Source organism: Aulonocara sp. 'chitande type north' Nkhata Bay, linkage group LG11 (assembly GCF_057382095.1).
Source record: "Aulonocara sp. 'chitande type north' Nkhata Bay isolate Kocher_YH1m ecotype deep benthic linkage group LG11, A_spYH_male_GT1.1, whole genome shotgun sequence".
NCBI lineage: Eukaryota > Metazoa > Chordata > Actinopteri > Cichliformes > Cichlidae > Aulonocara > Aulonocara sp. 'chitande type north' Nkhata Bay.
The window spans coordinates 2,103,146-2,120,689 of NC_141354.1; the positions used below are offsets into that span (position 1 = coordinate 2,103,146).

At 41.4% G+C, this 17,544-nt stretch overlaps 1 protein-coding gene across 6 annotated transcripts in view; it reads left to right on the top strand.

Moving 5' to 3' along the window:
* The window catches only part of tsnare1 (T-SNARE Domain Containing 1), a 276,008-nt gene that overhangs the window by 204,799 nt on the left and 53,665 nt on the right, over positions 1-17,544 (top strand). Inside the window, exon 11 of one of the 6 annotated variants that reach the window (XM_086310187.1) lies at positions 148-267. The exons of the other annotated variants lie outside the window; for them this stretch is intronic. Coding sequence (XP_086166313.1) covers positions 148-156 — 9 coding nt within the window. The 3' untranslated portion in view covers positions 157-267. Of the gene's footprint in view, positions 1-147; positions 268-17,544 lie in introns of those variants that run through there. 6 annotated transcript variants of the gene reach the window in all.

A 17,544-nucleotide genomic window follows, 5' to 3' on the forward strand; every position in this document is an offset into this window, starting at 1 on the left:
TATGAAAACAACCGCTGGGCACTTTCCAATGCCTGCCACGACTGCAGTGCTTTCTGTCTGTCTCTACATACTGCCGTTCGACTTGCAAGTGAACAAATGAGCGAATGGCAACAGCTTTCTCATTAATTGTCATTTCATTATCTCAAGGAGAGCTGAGCTGTGACCGAGCTCGCGCTGAGCAATTTAGCTCTCAGCCAATCCTGACAGCCTCTGTCTTAGCAGAGGCAGAGCAGCTAAAAGGAAGCAAAACAATAAAGGAAGACGACGGAGAGAGAGACAGACAAGCAGACGCTCTCATCGCTGTCCCATGGCAACTCTCATCTGTGGAGAACACTGGCAAACAGAGCTATCACCGAGAAGTCATATATCAAAGTACTGTTAATGACAGCAGCATTTTCATCAAATGCATAAATATCTATAGTCTTGCATCATTCGTGCACTGTCAATGGTGCAATCTCTGTATGTGGTTGAAACACATCCAGTGTCTGTATATGTGTAACAGTTTGTACTGTATGCATTATCTGCTCATTGCAAGATTTTACTGACTTCACTGATTTCACTTTTATTTACTGCTGTCGCTGTTAACCTACCAAGTGACACACTAACAGTGCGCACACACAGTCTGTCTGTGCTTCCACTTCATCTGATGGTTTGTCTGCTTTTAGTTTTCACCAGCTTTCAGTGCATTTGTCTTTGACAGACCCTTTCCAAATGTCATCTCACAAAATTTACTTCTGTATTCTTATGCTTCAACCAAGCACTAATCTCTGAAGGTGAAAATTCAAACTAAACACCAGTTCCTTGAATGGCCACTTGAGGCTTGCTGCAAAAGTGGATCAATCCACCTTAAAATGGACATGAAATACTACATGTATCCTGACAATCACAAGTGCTTTCTAACTTTCACACTCCAATGGATGCACCAGAAAGCAACTTAGGGTTAGTATTATGCCCAAGGATATTTGGCATGCAGATTGTGGAAGCCAGGAATTGAACCACCAACCGTCCCAACCAGCAACTGACCTGCTCTACCTCCTGAGCTACACCAACCCTGCACTTACATTTTGGTATTTCCTCAAGTATGAAGTTCTACTCAATGAAAAACAAGGACATGAGGTTTCCATGGTTTGTGCATGGGAAAAGAGAATTGAATGAATGCTTTATTGGCCATATGCAGGTTGCCCCGCAGAGGAATAGATTTACACACGCAACAAAGACTTACACACGCAACAAAGACATCACATGGGAATACAGTCGGAGATCGGCAGCATTACAGAGAAAACACTGAAAAAGTACACAACAATGGGAAAAGTACAACAGGAAAAAAAGAGACCTCTTCTCACGCTGGGCACCTATGGGAGGACAGCATGAGAACAGGAAACAAAACAAAAAACTCCTCTGCAAAGAGAGCACATTAATGTCCACATCACAACATTAGAGCACGTGACAAGCCACAGGGGTTGGATAGGGGGGGGGGGTAATCCGAAGGAACACAACAGTCGTCCTACACAGCGCTACCATTTCAGCGCGGCACGCAGACCCGCCGTCTTCCCCCACAGGAAACAAGCATCGAAGGCGTTTGGAAAGGGAGGGGGATGAGTGCGGGCTTATCAATGTAAGTGTATGTGTGTGCGTGTCCAGAGTCCAGCTGAGACAGTGTCCTTCGCCCTATCAGGCTAAGTAAACAGTCTGCCAGCCAACCCAGGTGGCCTTGCATGGGATGGGAAGAATAGTCATCACACAGTCGTTATCAGGGAGTTGTTTTGGTCGGCTCTAGCCTTGGGCCTGAGCAGCTGACGCCGTGGTGTCTATATGTTGAATATTGTTGATTTCTCCTTTATGCGAGCAGCTCGAATTTAGCACTCTGACACTGGTCTCTCGATCTCCCGTTGGAGAGCCGCGAGCCTCCCCATGATGGTATCAAACTTCTGTTCCGTGGTGTTGTCATTCTTTTGATTCTGAGACCCCACAACTGCAGTGATCCGTTCTGCGATGTGATCCAACTTTCGCTCAAGGGTGTCATTTTGAGCGGGCCCCTCTCTGATGTATCCCATCATACGCTCAATGGTGTTAGTTTGAGTCTTCACGGCAGCTGTAAGCGTCTCCAAGGTGTTAACCATGCTGCGTTCGGTGTGAGAGGTCGCGCCTCGTTCCATCGCTTCAATTCCAGCAGTCAGCCTTGGGGGGGGTTTGAACAGCTGGTTCCGCTCTCTTATTTCTCCGATAAGTCAGGGCCAAGCCAGCTCCGATCAGCAAGAACCCTGTTATCATGGTTCCGAATAGGTAGATATCTTCAGCGTCCTTGATCGACAGTCCCGCCAGGCACAAGATCCTCCATTCCTGCCACCCATCCATCGTGTATCCGGCAGGGAAAGTCCCTCCAGGGCACTCGGGCTCTCCTGAGCCCAGACTTCTCGTTGAGAAAAGGGTGTCAATAGCATTCAGAGACCAGTTGATCAAATCCATAATTCTCTTTTAGGTTTTAGAGAACGACAGTGAGAGACTGTTCGAGGGAAAAGTAATGCACACGAGACATATTCTATTGCTTAAAATAGTACTGCTCTGTCAGCTGATTGCGCCGCTCAGCCTGTAGACCTAAACCAGTGAGGAAAAAACAAACAGGGAACTGACAATGTCAGACTGGTAACTATACTGAACAAAAATATAAACGCAACACTTTTGTTTTTGCTCCCATTCCCCATGGGATGGACGTAGAGACCTAAAATTCATTCCAGATACACAATATAACCATCCCTCCCAAACAGTGGTCACAAATCAGTCCAAATGTGTGGTAGTGGGCACATCTGCTATATTGAGATAATCCATCCCACCTCACAGGTGTGCCACATCAGGATGCTGATCTGACATCATGAGTAGTGCACAGGTGTACCTCAGACTGCCCACAACAAAAGGCCACCCTGGAATGTGCAGTTTTGTCTCACAGCAAAATGCCACAGATGCCACAAGCAATGAGGGAGCGTGCAATTGGCATGCTGACAGCAGGAATGTCAACCAGATCTGTCGCCCGTGCATTGAATGTTCATTTCTCAACCATAAGCCGTCTCCACAGGCGTTTCAGAGAATATGGCAGCACATCCAACCGGCCTCACAACCGCAGACCTCGTGTAACCACACCAGCCCAGGACCTCCACATCCAGCAGGTTCACCTCCAAGATCGTCTGAGACCAGCCACCCAGACAGCTGCTGGAACAATTGGTTTGCACAACCAAACAATTTCTGCACAAACTGTCAGAAACCGTCTCAGGGACGCTCAACTGCATGCCCGTCGTCCTCATCGGGGTCTTGACCTGACTCCAGCTCGTCGCCGTAACAGACTTGTGTGGGCAAATGCTCACATTCGATGGCGTCTGGCACGTTGGAGAGGTGTGCGCTTCACGGATGAATCATGGTTCACATTGTTCAGGGCAGATGGCAGCTGAGAATGTCCCAGTTCTTGCATGGCCAGCATACTCACCGGACATGTCACCCATTGAGCATGTTCGGGATGTGCTTGACCGGCGTATACGACAGCGTGTACCAGTTCCCACGAATATCCAACAACCTCGCACAGCCATTGAAGTGGACCAACATTCCACAGGCCACAATTGACAATCTGATAGACTCCATGCGACGATGTGTTGCACTGCATGAGGCAAATGGTGGTCGCACCAGATACTGACCGGTTCTGGGTCCCCAGACCCCCAATAGTGCAAAAAACTGCACATTCCAGGGTGGCCTTTTGTTGTGGGCAGTCTGAGGTACACCTGTGCACTACTCATGATGTCAGATCAGCATCCTGATGTGGCACACCTGTGAGGTGGGATGGATTATCTCAATATAGCAGATGTGCCCACTACCACACATTTGGACTGATTTGTGACCACTGCTTGGGAGGGATGGTTATATTGTGTATCTGGAATGAATTTTAGGTCTCTACGTCCATCCCATGGGGAATGGGAGTGAATAAAGATGTTAATCTCCTATTTAATTTATTTAGATCATGCTCATTTGGTAATAAGGGTTATGAAAGAAATCATGAAAGAAAATACTGTCCACACCATTTCACACCAGTCTGAAGTGTTGACATTGTTGAATAGCTCTAGTCAAATGATTCCATGCTGTGGTTTAATTTCAAATTTTGACCTTACTATCAAGATTTCGCAGTAGGAATTGAGACTTGACGATCAATAGAGGGAATAAAAAATGTAAATTAAAGAAAACTAAATATACTAAATGTAAAGGTGTAGACTTTAACTTTTTGTAATTCAATTTCAATTTAATTCAATTTTATTTAGATAGCGCCAAATCACAACACCAGTCGGCTGGGGGCATTTTACACATTTTTATACTGTAAGGTAGACCATATATACAGAGAAAACCCAACAATCATATGAAAGCAAGCACTGTGGTGACAGTGGGAAGGAAAAACTCCCTTTTAACAGGAAGAAATCTCTGGCAGGACCAGGCTCAGGGAGGGGCGGGCAAGTGCCGTGACTGATTGGGGTGACAGAAGGAAGACAGGATAAAGATATGCTGTGGAATAGAGACACAGATTAATAACAAGTGATGATTAAGTGCAGAGTGGTCTGTTAACACATAGTGAGTAGGAAAGGTAACTGTAGAAGAAACACTCAATGCATCATGGGAATCCCCCAGCAGCCTACACCTATTGCAGCAAAACTAAGAGAGGATTCAGGGTCACCTGGTCCAGCCCTAACTATATGCTTTAGCAAAAAGGAAAGTTTGAAGCCTAATCTCAAGTAGAGATAGTGTTTAGAAGCTGGTTCCACAGAAGAGGGGCCTGAAAACTGAAGGCTCTGCCTCCCATTCTACTTTTAAATACTCTAGGAACAACAAGTAAGCCTGCAGTGCGAGAGCGCAGTTAATTAAAACATTTAGAATACAAGAATAAGAGGGAGTGGGCACATATTGTTCACATAAAGTCATTGAGTGATCACAGAAATCACGTACAAGCAGAGAGCAGCACCCTGCTGAACTCAAATTTTAGGCCGTTTGCTCAACCTAGCAGTCATCACAGTGCAGTACTTCCCTGCAGTAGAAATGAGACTGTGGTAGCATGCAGATGCTACGCAGATTATATGCAAACTGGACAAGTCTGTTGCATCCAAATGATTCTGATTTACTAACATGCACACGAGTACACAGCTCTAATAGTGCATAAACTTTCTTCTTTTTTGCCCAGGGCAAGAGTCCATGTACATATTAGTAAATGAAGGCCATTGTTCTCTATGTCTACTTCAACAGAAGAAAATACATTTATGGTTGTGAACAGAATGCATTTTGTTGTTGGATTCTGTGCTTCAGTTAAACAATTCATATTTGAGGAGTTAGGAGGTCTGCCCACTGTTGAAATCACAGACATTTTACTACACCACATCCTTTCCCATGATAGGTTCAGATAGGTCCCCACTGTGTCACCAGCTAAACACAACAAAAATAGAGACAGACTTTTTTTCTGATCCTGTAAAAGTACATACATCAGAATACCAGGAACTGCATGAAACTAATATATAGCACCATGATCTGAGTCAGGTACAGCAGCTAGTTATCCGTTAGTGGGTGTTAGATCTTCACCATCACTCACTATTTCAAAAGGTAGTATGTTGAATTTTTTAAGTAAAAGTTAGAAACTGCAGATGCTTGCATGCCAACACCAATATTGTTATCATAAAAAGATTGAGCAGGACACAGAGGAAGAAGTGGGAGATGCAAGTGGGCACTTAAAGCCAAGCCTGATTGTTGCTGAACTCCTTGATGCACCAGTGCACAACACCAGCAATGGTCAATTAAGAGCGGTTGTCATTTTCTTCTGGTGTCCCGCCTTGTCAACTCACTTTACATTGAAAATAAATTGAATCTATATCCATTATGTAGAGGCAGATTACTCTCCCCTCTGCAAGTGTCTCTAGTTGCTGTGATGTTTTATCACCTCATCTGTGTTCAGCGGAGCACGATGAACTCTGATTGTTGACGGTTGTACAAGAAGGTTTATAATTACTAATAAAACATGTGTTATTGCAATTCAGTGAGAAAAAGCTAAAGCCGTTTAAAAAGTGGAAAGACTCACACAATGACTGAACCATTATTGACTGGAAAGGGGATGTTCACGCCAATGATGATGTCATTGTTAAGACTTATAACTCCATCTGTCTTCGGATTTGAAAATTGATCTCCCAGTGAGCACCTACTTTCTCTGACTCTCAGAAAATCAATGCACAGTTTTCCTCTGGCTAAACTGAGAACAGTATACAATGCTGGCTATCGTGATCATAGGAGGACCAATAGAAGAGGGAAGAAGAAGACATACAAAGGGATGATGCTTGGTAAATGAATGGACCTATCTATATGTATACACATCTAAAGTGGTTTTCACAAGTAAAGTAAAGAAAAACGAATCACAGCATTCCAAATCTCAGCGATCACTGCACTTGGACTGAAAGGATGTGCCAATGCTGCCAGGAAAACTGGCTTTTTGCTCACTCTTCCTTTCAGTCCCTCTGGACTCTTTATGTCACTTTGAAGGATATGGAGTGGAAATAACAGTGTTTGAAGTTAACCAGGTTGATGCCAGTGACACTCCTCTGGCTCTGCCCCAATCAGCCACAGCTGGGCTGAGCATTTAAAAAAGAGAGCGAAAGCCGAACTGCAAATAAAACATGGATGCATTTCGGAAATGTTTGTGAATACAAATTTTTTATTGGATCTAAAAATATATGGAACGTAACCAGTGAATGTGGAGTACAGTATAGCTTAAATGACTTATCATCCACCAGACTGCTCGCAACTTGGTCGGGTTAAAGGTTTTGGCATAAGCAAAGTTCATCATCGCCTTTTACAGACACAAAAAATGTCTAATGGCAGTCTTGATGTAAGGTTATGGTTCTACACAAAGAGAGGCAATTCAATCAACACTGAGGCTGCAAACCCCAGCAATGAGACTGCGTACACAAAGATGATTGACTGGTCGGATTTGTCTGTCAAAATTAAATGTTATGATGTATCTTTTGTTGAAATTTGATACGGATGTTTCCCTTCTCATTGCTCTTGGCTCTTGGTGTGTGAGTGCAGTGTGTTGGGTGTGGCAATGTGTCAACTGAATTTTGAATCTTGGAAGCTAAATTAGTAACTTGTGAGCATGTAAGAACTAAGGGAGAAGTTTGCTCAAAAATGCTTTCCTCCGGTCACTAGATCAGGCAGATTCATGGATTTGAATTGATTTTTATTTCTGACACCCATCCTCCCAGAAATGGTGCCTCTCTCTGTCACAAACCAGAGACCTTTTACATGGTAGCTGAATGTGTTAACCACTACATTATGGATTATATTAAATGTATAGAGGTTGTTGTGACTCATCCTCCTCTGACTCAGTGAAAGCAGCTTCTGCACTCTTGTTCTATGGCAGACAAAATGCTATGCAGGCATGGGGTGGATTTTCTTTCTTTTCTTTTCAAGTTTAGAATTGAAAGTAAAGGAACAATTCATATTTATAGATACTCTGGCAACAAACTGCTGCCTACAGAACTTTGATTAATAGAAAATCCCCAGTCAAAGAACCTAAGAAAAAAATAAGACTCTCTCAGAGGCAGTCATGCTGTTTGACTGACATGTGATCTTTGGAAAACACTGCACTAGAGCAGAAATCAGGTCTGAGCCACAAAGTATGAGGACAAACTGAAAAGAACACAGACAGCAGCGATTGATTGCTTAGCAGTAACATTTCAGACAACAGACTAGAAGACAGAGAAGAGTTATAGATTACCAATTTGTGTGAAAAGGTTGCATTGCTGTCCTGTGAGACGTAAACATGCCTTACATCACTATTTGTATGTTACTGTAGGTTTGTACACTGTTTCTTTTGCATGTGTGTCTACTCGTCAAGATGTAGTATGACATTGAAATTCTGTCTTGCTTCCAGAAACTCATTTCTACCTCGACTGTGACTTTGGTTTCTACAGCTCTAGGAAGCAAATGTCAGCTGGGTTGAAAGCCACAGTACGGTGACTCTCAATGACAGCAGCAGCACAGAGACTGCTGGTGCTTGACTCTGTTTGACTCCTACACACTCATGATGTGAAAAGCCTTATAAAGCAAGGTTTCCCCCTATTGAATCCAGCATAACTGTACACACTGCACATCACTGTGAGATTAGTTCACCTTGCTTGCTTAAGGTTAACCCTCAATAGCAGTGATGAAGGCTTCATTGTAAGTCAAGAAAAGCTTTAGACTAGCTTTATTATATTCTCTAACAGCTTAGTCGAATGAGCTGTGTCACTATAAATCGTATCTGTTACCTGTTTAAACAAAGACAGCTGAAGCAGCTACTCAGACTGGCTTCTCTAAGGCAACAGGCAGGAAATTACCAGTAACCAGTACCAGTGTTGGGAAGGTTGCTTTTAAGATGTATTCCACTACAGATTACAGAATACATGCCCCAAAATGTAGTTTGTAACGTATTCTGTTAAGTTACATGAGTAACATACTCTGAATGCGTTGGATTACTTAATATATTGGTCATGCTTTTCACAACTACATGAATGTACAATTGCTGTGTGATTTATTACTATTGCTGAACCGAACATGATTATTTGCAGCTAGCAGGTTGTTAATTCTATCCATCAAGTCTAGCTCTCTATGCACTAACCTCAGCTAACACCAGCTAACAATGTTAGCTCGGTTGTGAGTAGCCTTCAGTAATAGTCATAAATCACACAGCAATAGTACATCGAAGATAGTGATGTGGCACATAACCCTGGTAGCTACCACAACTAAAACAAGCTAGTTGCAGTAGGCTAAGGTTAGTTTTTTTTTTTAAAAGAACTTACTTCCAGATGTTTCTTTAGGTTGGAGTCTTTTGATGCTGAGAGCAGGTTGGTTGCTGGTGTTGTGCCAAAAAGTGATTGTCTGCCAAAAACTGATTTCCAGTGTAGCTGTGTGTTGTTGTTTTTGTGTGTGTGTGTGTGTGTGTGTGTGTGTGTAATATCGTTACGTATGTTGCTAAATAGACTTTGGTGAACAGGTATTACAAAGGGGTTATATATAAAATTAAAAAATGACCTGTTTCTCAAGTATCTTTGTAACTGTGTTACAATCAGCTCCTTTTTGTCCACTTAAAATATGTTTACAGAACTATTTTTGCATTTGTTGCAATTTTAGCTGTCCTCTTGGCCAGATTACTATTAAAAGAGACATTTTTAAAGTCAACAAGAATTTTTTTTAAACTGCATAAATAAAGAATACATAAAATTCACTGCCACAAATTGATTGCAGCTTCTACCTTGTTACAGGAATGTTGTTTGTTGCTCAAGATGACTCATGAGGGATACATTTGACATATGTTTCACATATTATAGACCAACAAGTTATTTATAGCAGTTTAAATACAAACGATCAGTTTTTGGCACAACACTGACAGATTTCGCCCATCCCTTTCTTCTTTAAATGTAAAGTGGTGTTGGAATTTCCAAGTAAGAAATGCATTCCTGCTTGTGCACTCCTGGCTCTGTTGTGCTGGCTCCAGGTCCATTGCGTAACTGACACCACCAACATTAACAGGACGCTTACATTAGAGCCTCTTATTGCGTGTTTGTTTGGGTTTCTTGGAATGCGTGGAATTACCAAAATTAAAGAGGGGATAGCCTAACATATAAAACAGAAAAAGATCGCAGTGTAATCCATTTATATCAACAAAGTAGCTGTATTGTAATTATCACCTATTTAAATGGTAACTTTTACGGAATACAGTTACTCATATTTTGTGTTTTAAATGCGTAATGCCAGTACATGTATCCCATCACTCCCCAACACTGACCAGTACATGACCATGTCTAGGCCCACAAATCAACTAGATCAGGAAATACTGAACCCCAGATTGCACACACCCCAGGTGTGTGAATGTGGTGAACAAAGTTTGTAATGTAAAATTCTTTGAATGCTCAGTGAGAACTGAAAAAAAAACCTTCATTAACACAAGTCTATTAACATGTAGACATAGCTTGATCCAATTTTATTTTTATAATTGAGAAAAACACGGCATCTACCAGCAGCTTCCCACCTCCATGGTCATGTGCTATCTCACATGATATTTTGTTTGGTACTGATTGCTAAGAGTAGACAAAGGTGTGATCAGCATCTATACCTGAAATCTTTGTCACACATACTGCCCAACTTATCAACATATAGAGATTGTCTTGACATTTCTTTCTTAACAGATCTACGGTTGTGAAACCAGTATTGGTCCTGTCAAGGAAATTTGGAGTCCTTTTATTCAAAAACTGTTAATATTTTGAATAATGCTTCTGGTGTGTTGTTGCAAAGAATAAAGAGTGTACAAGTACATGACAATATTTATGAAAAATGAGCAGCAATATGCTACGTTGCTGTGAATAGTTGTGATCAGTATGCATGAGTCCATAGAGGAGATAAAGATATAAATCTAAGTAAGCATACATTTGGTCCCCTTTTAAACAGTGTCTAAAGTTAATGTTGACATGTTTAAAAACTCCAGGAGGAAAATGAGCTTTTTCATGCATTATTCAACAAAAATATAAGAAATAAAATAAATATGTTCTTCTAGATGAGACTAGTCTGAGTTTGGCTTGCTCTTCAATGCAATATTTTTTCCCTCTCAAATCCCACCTCAACCTTTCACCGGATTCAAAGTATGGATATGACTTGGCCATCCAGTAACAAGCCATTCCTCCTGGATGGTTCTTGGTCAGTTTCTTGTGTTTTGTTATAATTCTGTATTATGGTTTATGTTCTGATTCTCTATTTGTTATTGTTGTTGTTATTAACTGGTGTTTCGGTTTAATTGTTGTTAAGAGTTTAGTTCTTAGGTTTTGATTCTGTGCTTCTCAGTGTCTGTGCCTCTGTCTCTGTCCTGGTCCCACGTCTCTATGTTCCCTCTGTTGCCATGTCTGTAATGTTGTGTCTCTTAGTCTGTGTCCGTGTGCACTTGTCATATTTCCTGTTTTACTTTGATCATCATGTGTGCTTTGTTATTGTGTCTAGTTTTACCTCCCTTGTCTTGTACTGCTTAATTTTTCTCAGCTGTTTGCCTCCTGTCTCGCGTTCCCCGATTACTCTGCTGTGTATTTTAGTCCTTTGTCATTCACTGCTTGCTGTCATGTCATACACAGTGTTGCCAACTTGCCGACTTTGTCGCTATATTTAGCGAGTTTTCAGAGCAACTTTTTTTTCTGAAAAGCAACTAGCAACAAATCTGGCGACTTTTGCTGGTGTTATTGGAGACTTAATGACAGACTTTTTGATGTGAAAGCACATATCGCTCTCAACAAGCAGCGGGTTCTGCCATGGGCACCTTGCCAGTGCCAAAGCGTTCACAGTCCTCACGCACCAGTCGCTCCCAGCTGCTGTCAGAGCAGATGGTCACTGCAGATCAGGTTTCCATAACACAACCTGACACAGACAACTATTCACACCAATTTAGAATCACAGATTATCCTAATCAAATGCAAGTCTTTGGACTGTGGGATGAACTGGGGTACCTGGAAAGAACGCATGCAAACGTGGAGAGGACATGTAAATTCCACAGAAATGCTCCCACAGTGACAGTCCTATTGGTAATCATCCATCCATTTGCTCCCGCTTATCCTTTTCAGGGTCGCGGGGGGCGCTGGAGCCTATCCCAGCTGTCATAGGGCGAGAGGCGGGGTACACCCTGGACAGGTCGCCAGTCTGTCGCAGGGCCAACACACAGGGACAGACAACCATTTGCACTCACATTCATTCGCACATTCACACCTAGTGGCAATTTGGATTATCTAGTTAACCTATCCCCACAAGCTGCATGTCTTTGGACGGTGGGAGGAAGCCGGAGTACCCGGAGGGAACCCACACAAACACGGGGAGAATAGGCCTGATGTTGGAATTGAACTCAGGACCTTCTTGCTGTGCGGCAACAGTGCTAACCACCGTGCCACCGTGCTGCCCCTATTGGTAATCAGTCTGCTAAATTAACACCTATCATGTCCAAAAACACTTTTTTTGACCACTGTGGAAGCCAAATGGATATTCTTTGACTCTTTGAAAGCACTCTGCCGGTGACATCTTTCTGAGGTTTGGGTGTGTCTGAGGGCTTCCTCTCCTATTTGCTTCTTCCGCTGCTTAGATCTTTTTCATGATTTTTCATGTGTTTGAATAAACTAGTGGTATTTCAAATAGCCTTCACACACACAAAGCTTGCAATGTTTTCATTTACAACTGTAAAATCTCTCTGCGGGACACTCCTCTTGGACTCTACCATCATGCTCTGCTGTGAACATATGTGTGCTTAGCACCATTGAGTCACGTGATGGCAAGAAAACAAAACACAGGGAAACAAAGTGTGCATGCAAAATGTGAGAGGAGCAGTGTTTGCATAGGGATGTCTAATTTGAGAAACTAAAACTAAAGCTTCAACCCCATTAAGCTAGTTTAAGTCCTGTACCAATATCAGTTAAATCAGTGGTTGAATATACATAGAAGGCTTCCCATTACATATTGTCCCAGGAAAGTGTAGCAGAAGCAATGGCCACTGCTTGCCACTGTGAATAATAAAAGTGACACAGAAACAGGTGAGTCATAACCAGTGATGAGATAGTCCTCAGGAGTAACTGGTCAGACTTATCTTTGCTTACATTAACATCAGCAAAAACAATGTATGCAGGGGTTTGCATGGCCAAATAGCAAGTAGATGTAATCTAGATATAATATCTAGATGGTCCATATGTTGCACCTTTAATGTTACTTTTAACAATAATATATTGTTTCATTGAATTATAAATGCTGTCTACTTTAATACTGTGGTAAAATCTGCAGTATCCAGCAAACTGTTCTGTTTGAACTTTCCCATTTTCTTGCGTTGCTGAGGTTAGAGAGAAGCCTCAACCATTTGTCTACCATAGGTAGACAAAATAACAGTCTTTTTAAAAAACAAAAACACATGGCCAATCAATAAAAGGCCAAATATGCTGATGTTTTTCAGGCTTTTTGTTTCACTATTGACAATGGCTGCCTCCTCCCAGGGTGCCAGGATTGGCCATGAAGTCTGTTTTTATTTGCTGCTCCTCTTAAACATCATAATCAGGGTGACTGCATGGGACTCTGAGTTTTATGTAAATGACATATAAGCCGATTACAAGTGAGGCAGTTCCGCTGTAAACATTATTTATTTTATGGACTTCCAATTTTCCCGACCAGATGCGATAAAGTGAGAATACTATTATGGCCATTATCACTGCATTGCATTATTGTTGTATTATGAGGATATTTCTCATGTCACACAAGGTAAGTAGTTTTTCTCCCAGAGACACTGGAAATTTGTCTTCCATGTGAGAGAGGCAGAGATAAGACAGATTGTTGATTTGTATGGCAGTGCTATCAGCTTTAATAGTTCTGATGTGTTTTTTCTATATTCTCCCTGGAACAAAGGGCCGTTCTAGAAATGTTTTATGGTTGTAGAAAGTGTCATGGGGCTACAGAAATATTGGAAAGGTGAATAAGCCATTCTTATTTCTCTCCTCTAAAACTAATATCTCCTCCTTCACCTTGACCAGCACTGCTGACCTTCATACAGACAAGTGGGATTTCTCATACGGGGATAGCAAATGACTGGGCTGCAACACATGCAAAATAACGACAAGTCTTGAAGGCTGTTGAACTAGAGAATGTAACAATATTCCCTATTAGGGTAAATAGAGTTTGTTTTCATACTGTTTCCTCAAGGATGAGAAGTAATATCTGACGAAATAACTTAAAACTTGTGGTTTTAAATAACAAGGAGGATTTTTTTTATTATATGTTTATATATATATATTAGGGGTGCAACGATATTCGTATCGATATTGAACCGTTCGATACAGTGCTTTCGGTTCGGTACGCATATGTATCGAACAATACAATTTTTTTCAAATTTTTTTTTTTTCAATTTTTTTTTTTTTTTTGTGTCCCGTTTGGATCTATAGCCATCAGAATTGTTGTCTTGAGGCCAAGAAAGATGCCAAGAGGATTTATTTTAAGTGGATCATCATATTGGTCCATTTGATTGACCTTTATTATAATTATGAATTTATTTTATTTTCAGTTGCAAACGGGACAGACATGACTGTGGGATAGGACAGGGGGAAAGAATGAAAGAAAGAGGGGGAGAGAAAGAAAGAAAACCAAAGGGGAGAAAAAAAAGAACAATACAAAATTTGTAATTTATTTTATCAACTTGTCATGGACTAAAGTAAAACAGTATGTTGGATGTGCCATGCAATGCTCAATTACATGGGTGGGAGCTAGTGTGTTAGCGCAGTTAGCTCGTTAACGTGTTGGCCGTCTAGCCCCTCTGTATAGGGTAGCTCGTTAACGGAGATTTGCCGTGTTGTGGCGTTAAGGTTATTTCAACGAGATTAACCTGAAAGCACTAGTGGGAACACAACGAATATGACTGCACATTTACACCGACATCATCCTAGTGCAAAGACAAAAACAAGCATGCATGCTACAAACTTTAGCCGAGTCATTTAGACAGCTGTTAGCACAGGATTCTCCTTATGGAGACCTGATATGTTTAATATGCTGCTGAGAATATAGCCCAGAAGAAACGGATAGTATAGCTTTTATTTTGGAAAGAGAAATTTCTCTGTAATAAACTCTCTTTTCCAAAGATGAGTGATTCCTCAATCAGATACAGGGCTCGCAATATCGCTAGCCCGACGTCCCGGGGCTATCTCTCCCCTGCCTGTCGGGCTATTGTAGGAAGGAAAAATATATGTCAATGCTTTTGCATTCTTTCAGAAATGTAGCTGGGTAATTATGTCATTGGGTGAGCCACTGTCAATATGTGACATATTGAAATCGTGTTTGAATTTGCGCTTGTTTTTTTTGCTTTCACTTTGCAATCGCGCGAACTGTGTATAGAGAGCGACAGCACTGATCTGTGAGTGATGATAATTTGTGCACCAATTCCTCTGACATCGTCTTATTAATTGTTAGCTTACTATGCAAACATGACAAGTGAAATCTCCCGCAGCTTAAACATGTGAGAGGTTGATCGCGCAGAGAATCGCTGAGCTTATGTGAGTGCGGCAGGATATATATTTCACTACGATGACCTGGATGATTGAGAACCTTCACAGACAGATATATATTTTAGTTCTGCTGAGCCAAATAAGACAGGTCAGGGTGAAGAAGTGACAGCCAAAGAAAAGCTTACCACAAAACGGAGAAGTTATGACAAATCAGACTATAAGGCAAAAAGAAAGTGCAGCTTTATGGTTTCATGGACAAAAGAATTTCTGTGGCTGCAATATGACGAGCTAAAAAACAACACGCACAAGGGTTAGGGTTAAATTTAAAAACTGTACTTTTGTGTTAAAATATATATTTATAATTTTAATAAATGACAAATTAAAAAGGCATGAACATTTTTTTTTGTATCGAAAAAATATCGAACCGTGACACCAAAGTATCGAACCGAACCGTGAATTTTGTGTATCGTTGCACCCCTAATATATATATATATTATTACTACACAGCATCAATTTATGAGACTAAATAGGCTTTAGTAAGTTTTACTATGACCTTTAAAGATTTCATCACATTGATTTCCTCAATATTCAAAACGGCACCTGCTTTCAGTCCAGTCAACAATGCCAGAACTAGTTGTTCAGTGTCATTTTAAAATATTGATCCTCAGAGATGAAAATGCCTAAGAGAAAAAGTGCAAGTTAGAGTTCAAACGGAGCAAGAAAGCACTCATGAAATGTGTTGTACGTGACAGGCTGTACAAGACAGTGATAGAGGACTCAGGGGAATCATTTCTCGTCTTCCTGACACAGGTCACTGATGTAGTTAAAAAGCTCAGTGGAAGCACCTTGCCCAAGGTGCAAGAGTAAACCCTGGATTTGCACTTTACTTTTACACACGTACTGCAGGTGTTTTTGAAGAAATCCTATGACCATATCTTCAAAGGTCTTATCTGGAGGGTGCTTTGATTATATGGTGCTGCAGTTGTAAACATGGTATTCTTTGTAGCTCTTTCTTAGTGGATGTTGAATTCCGCTAAGTTTGATCTTTGTCACCTCTTGTATTTGTGATTTTAATGTACAGAAATTTGAGGTACAAGCACAAGATGTGAGGACCTGCTTTGATAACTTCAGACTTGCATCTCTGCTTTTATGCCAATAATGTGGTTCTGCTGGCTTTGTCAGCATGTGACCTCTATTGTGGTTTACGTCAGTTTCCAGCCAAGTGTGAAATGGTCAGGATGAGAGTTAGCACCTCCAAGCCTTAGACCAGTGTTCTCTGTCAGAAAAAGATGAATTGTTCCCTATGAGATGTAAGGGAACTGTTGCGTAGTGTGGAAAAAGGAAAGCTGATGCATCAACTGTTTTGTTTGCTTGTCAGATGCAACTGAGCCTAATCAAAAGTGACCCTGCCCTGCCCTGACAAGGTCACAGCTAAATCATTTCAATTATATATATATATACAGAGATAAGTTCTTAAAGGTTTCCAAAGCTACTCATGAATAACCATTTTTGGTCTGAGAACGCCTCAGTATTTCCAATGATGAGCTGTGGTGTGCGCCTGTTTCATTTGCTCCCACTGCAACCTGGATGTAAAAGAGCAGTAGCAAAACTTATATAGATGGGTCTCTTAAAGGCGTTGAAGCCCTCATAGTATTGCATCACCCCAACAGAACACTTCAATCTCTGACTCTGGTTTACTTGTAGGTCTTAGGATATTTAAAAGTAGTATGTGAGGCAGGGAGCTGGTTCCCTCTTCTGAAGAACCAGCCCCCTGTTTGGATTCAGGAGGCAGACATTAGTACTTAGACCTTAGTTAGGGCTGGATCAGGTGAACTTGTTATGCTACAATAGGCCTAGGCTGTTGGGGTCTTCCCATGATTAAGTGTTTTTTTTCACTTGCTCTATGTTTATACACCACTCTGCATTTAATCATTAGTTATTATTAATCTCTGGCTCTCTTTCATGGTGTGTTTGTTGTCCTGTCTTCCTCCCCTCATCCACAACCAGTCGTGGCAGATGGCTGCCCCTCCATGAGCCTGGTTCTGCTAGAGGATTCTTTCAGTTACAAGGAGTTTTCACTTCCCAAGCGCTTGCTCATAGAAAGTCTTCTGATTGTTGGTAAATGGACTGATTCTTAGTGCTTTTCTACTCTCCCAGAGTACTCAGAGCGCTCTATACAACATGCCACATTCACCCAATCACACCCATTCTCACAAGCACTTTATCTGCACACATTATTACTGCATGCATCGGAGAGTTGAGGTTAGTATCTTGCTCAAGGATACTTTACATGCAGACTGGAGGAGCCAGGGATCAAACCACCAACCTTCCGATCAGTAGGAAGGTGGTCTGCTTCAGTTTTGTTTTCTCTGTATCATTGTAGGGTCTTTACCTTACAGTATAAAATGCCTTAAGGCGACTGCTAGTGTGATTTGGCGCTATATTAATACTGACTGAATTCAATTGATTTTAACTGACGTCTTCCTCAAAGAATCAGTAAAGGCCC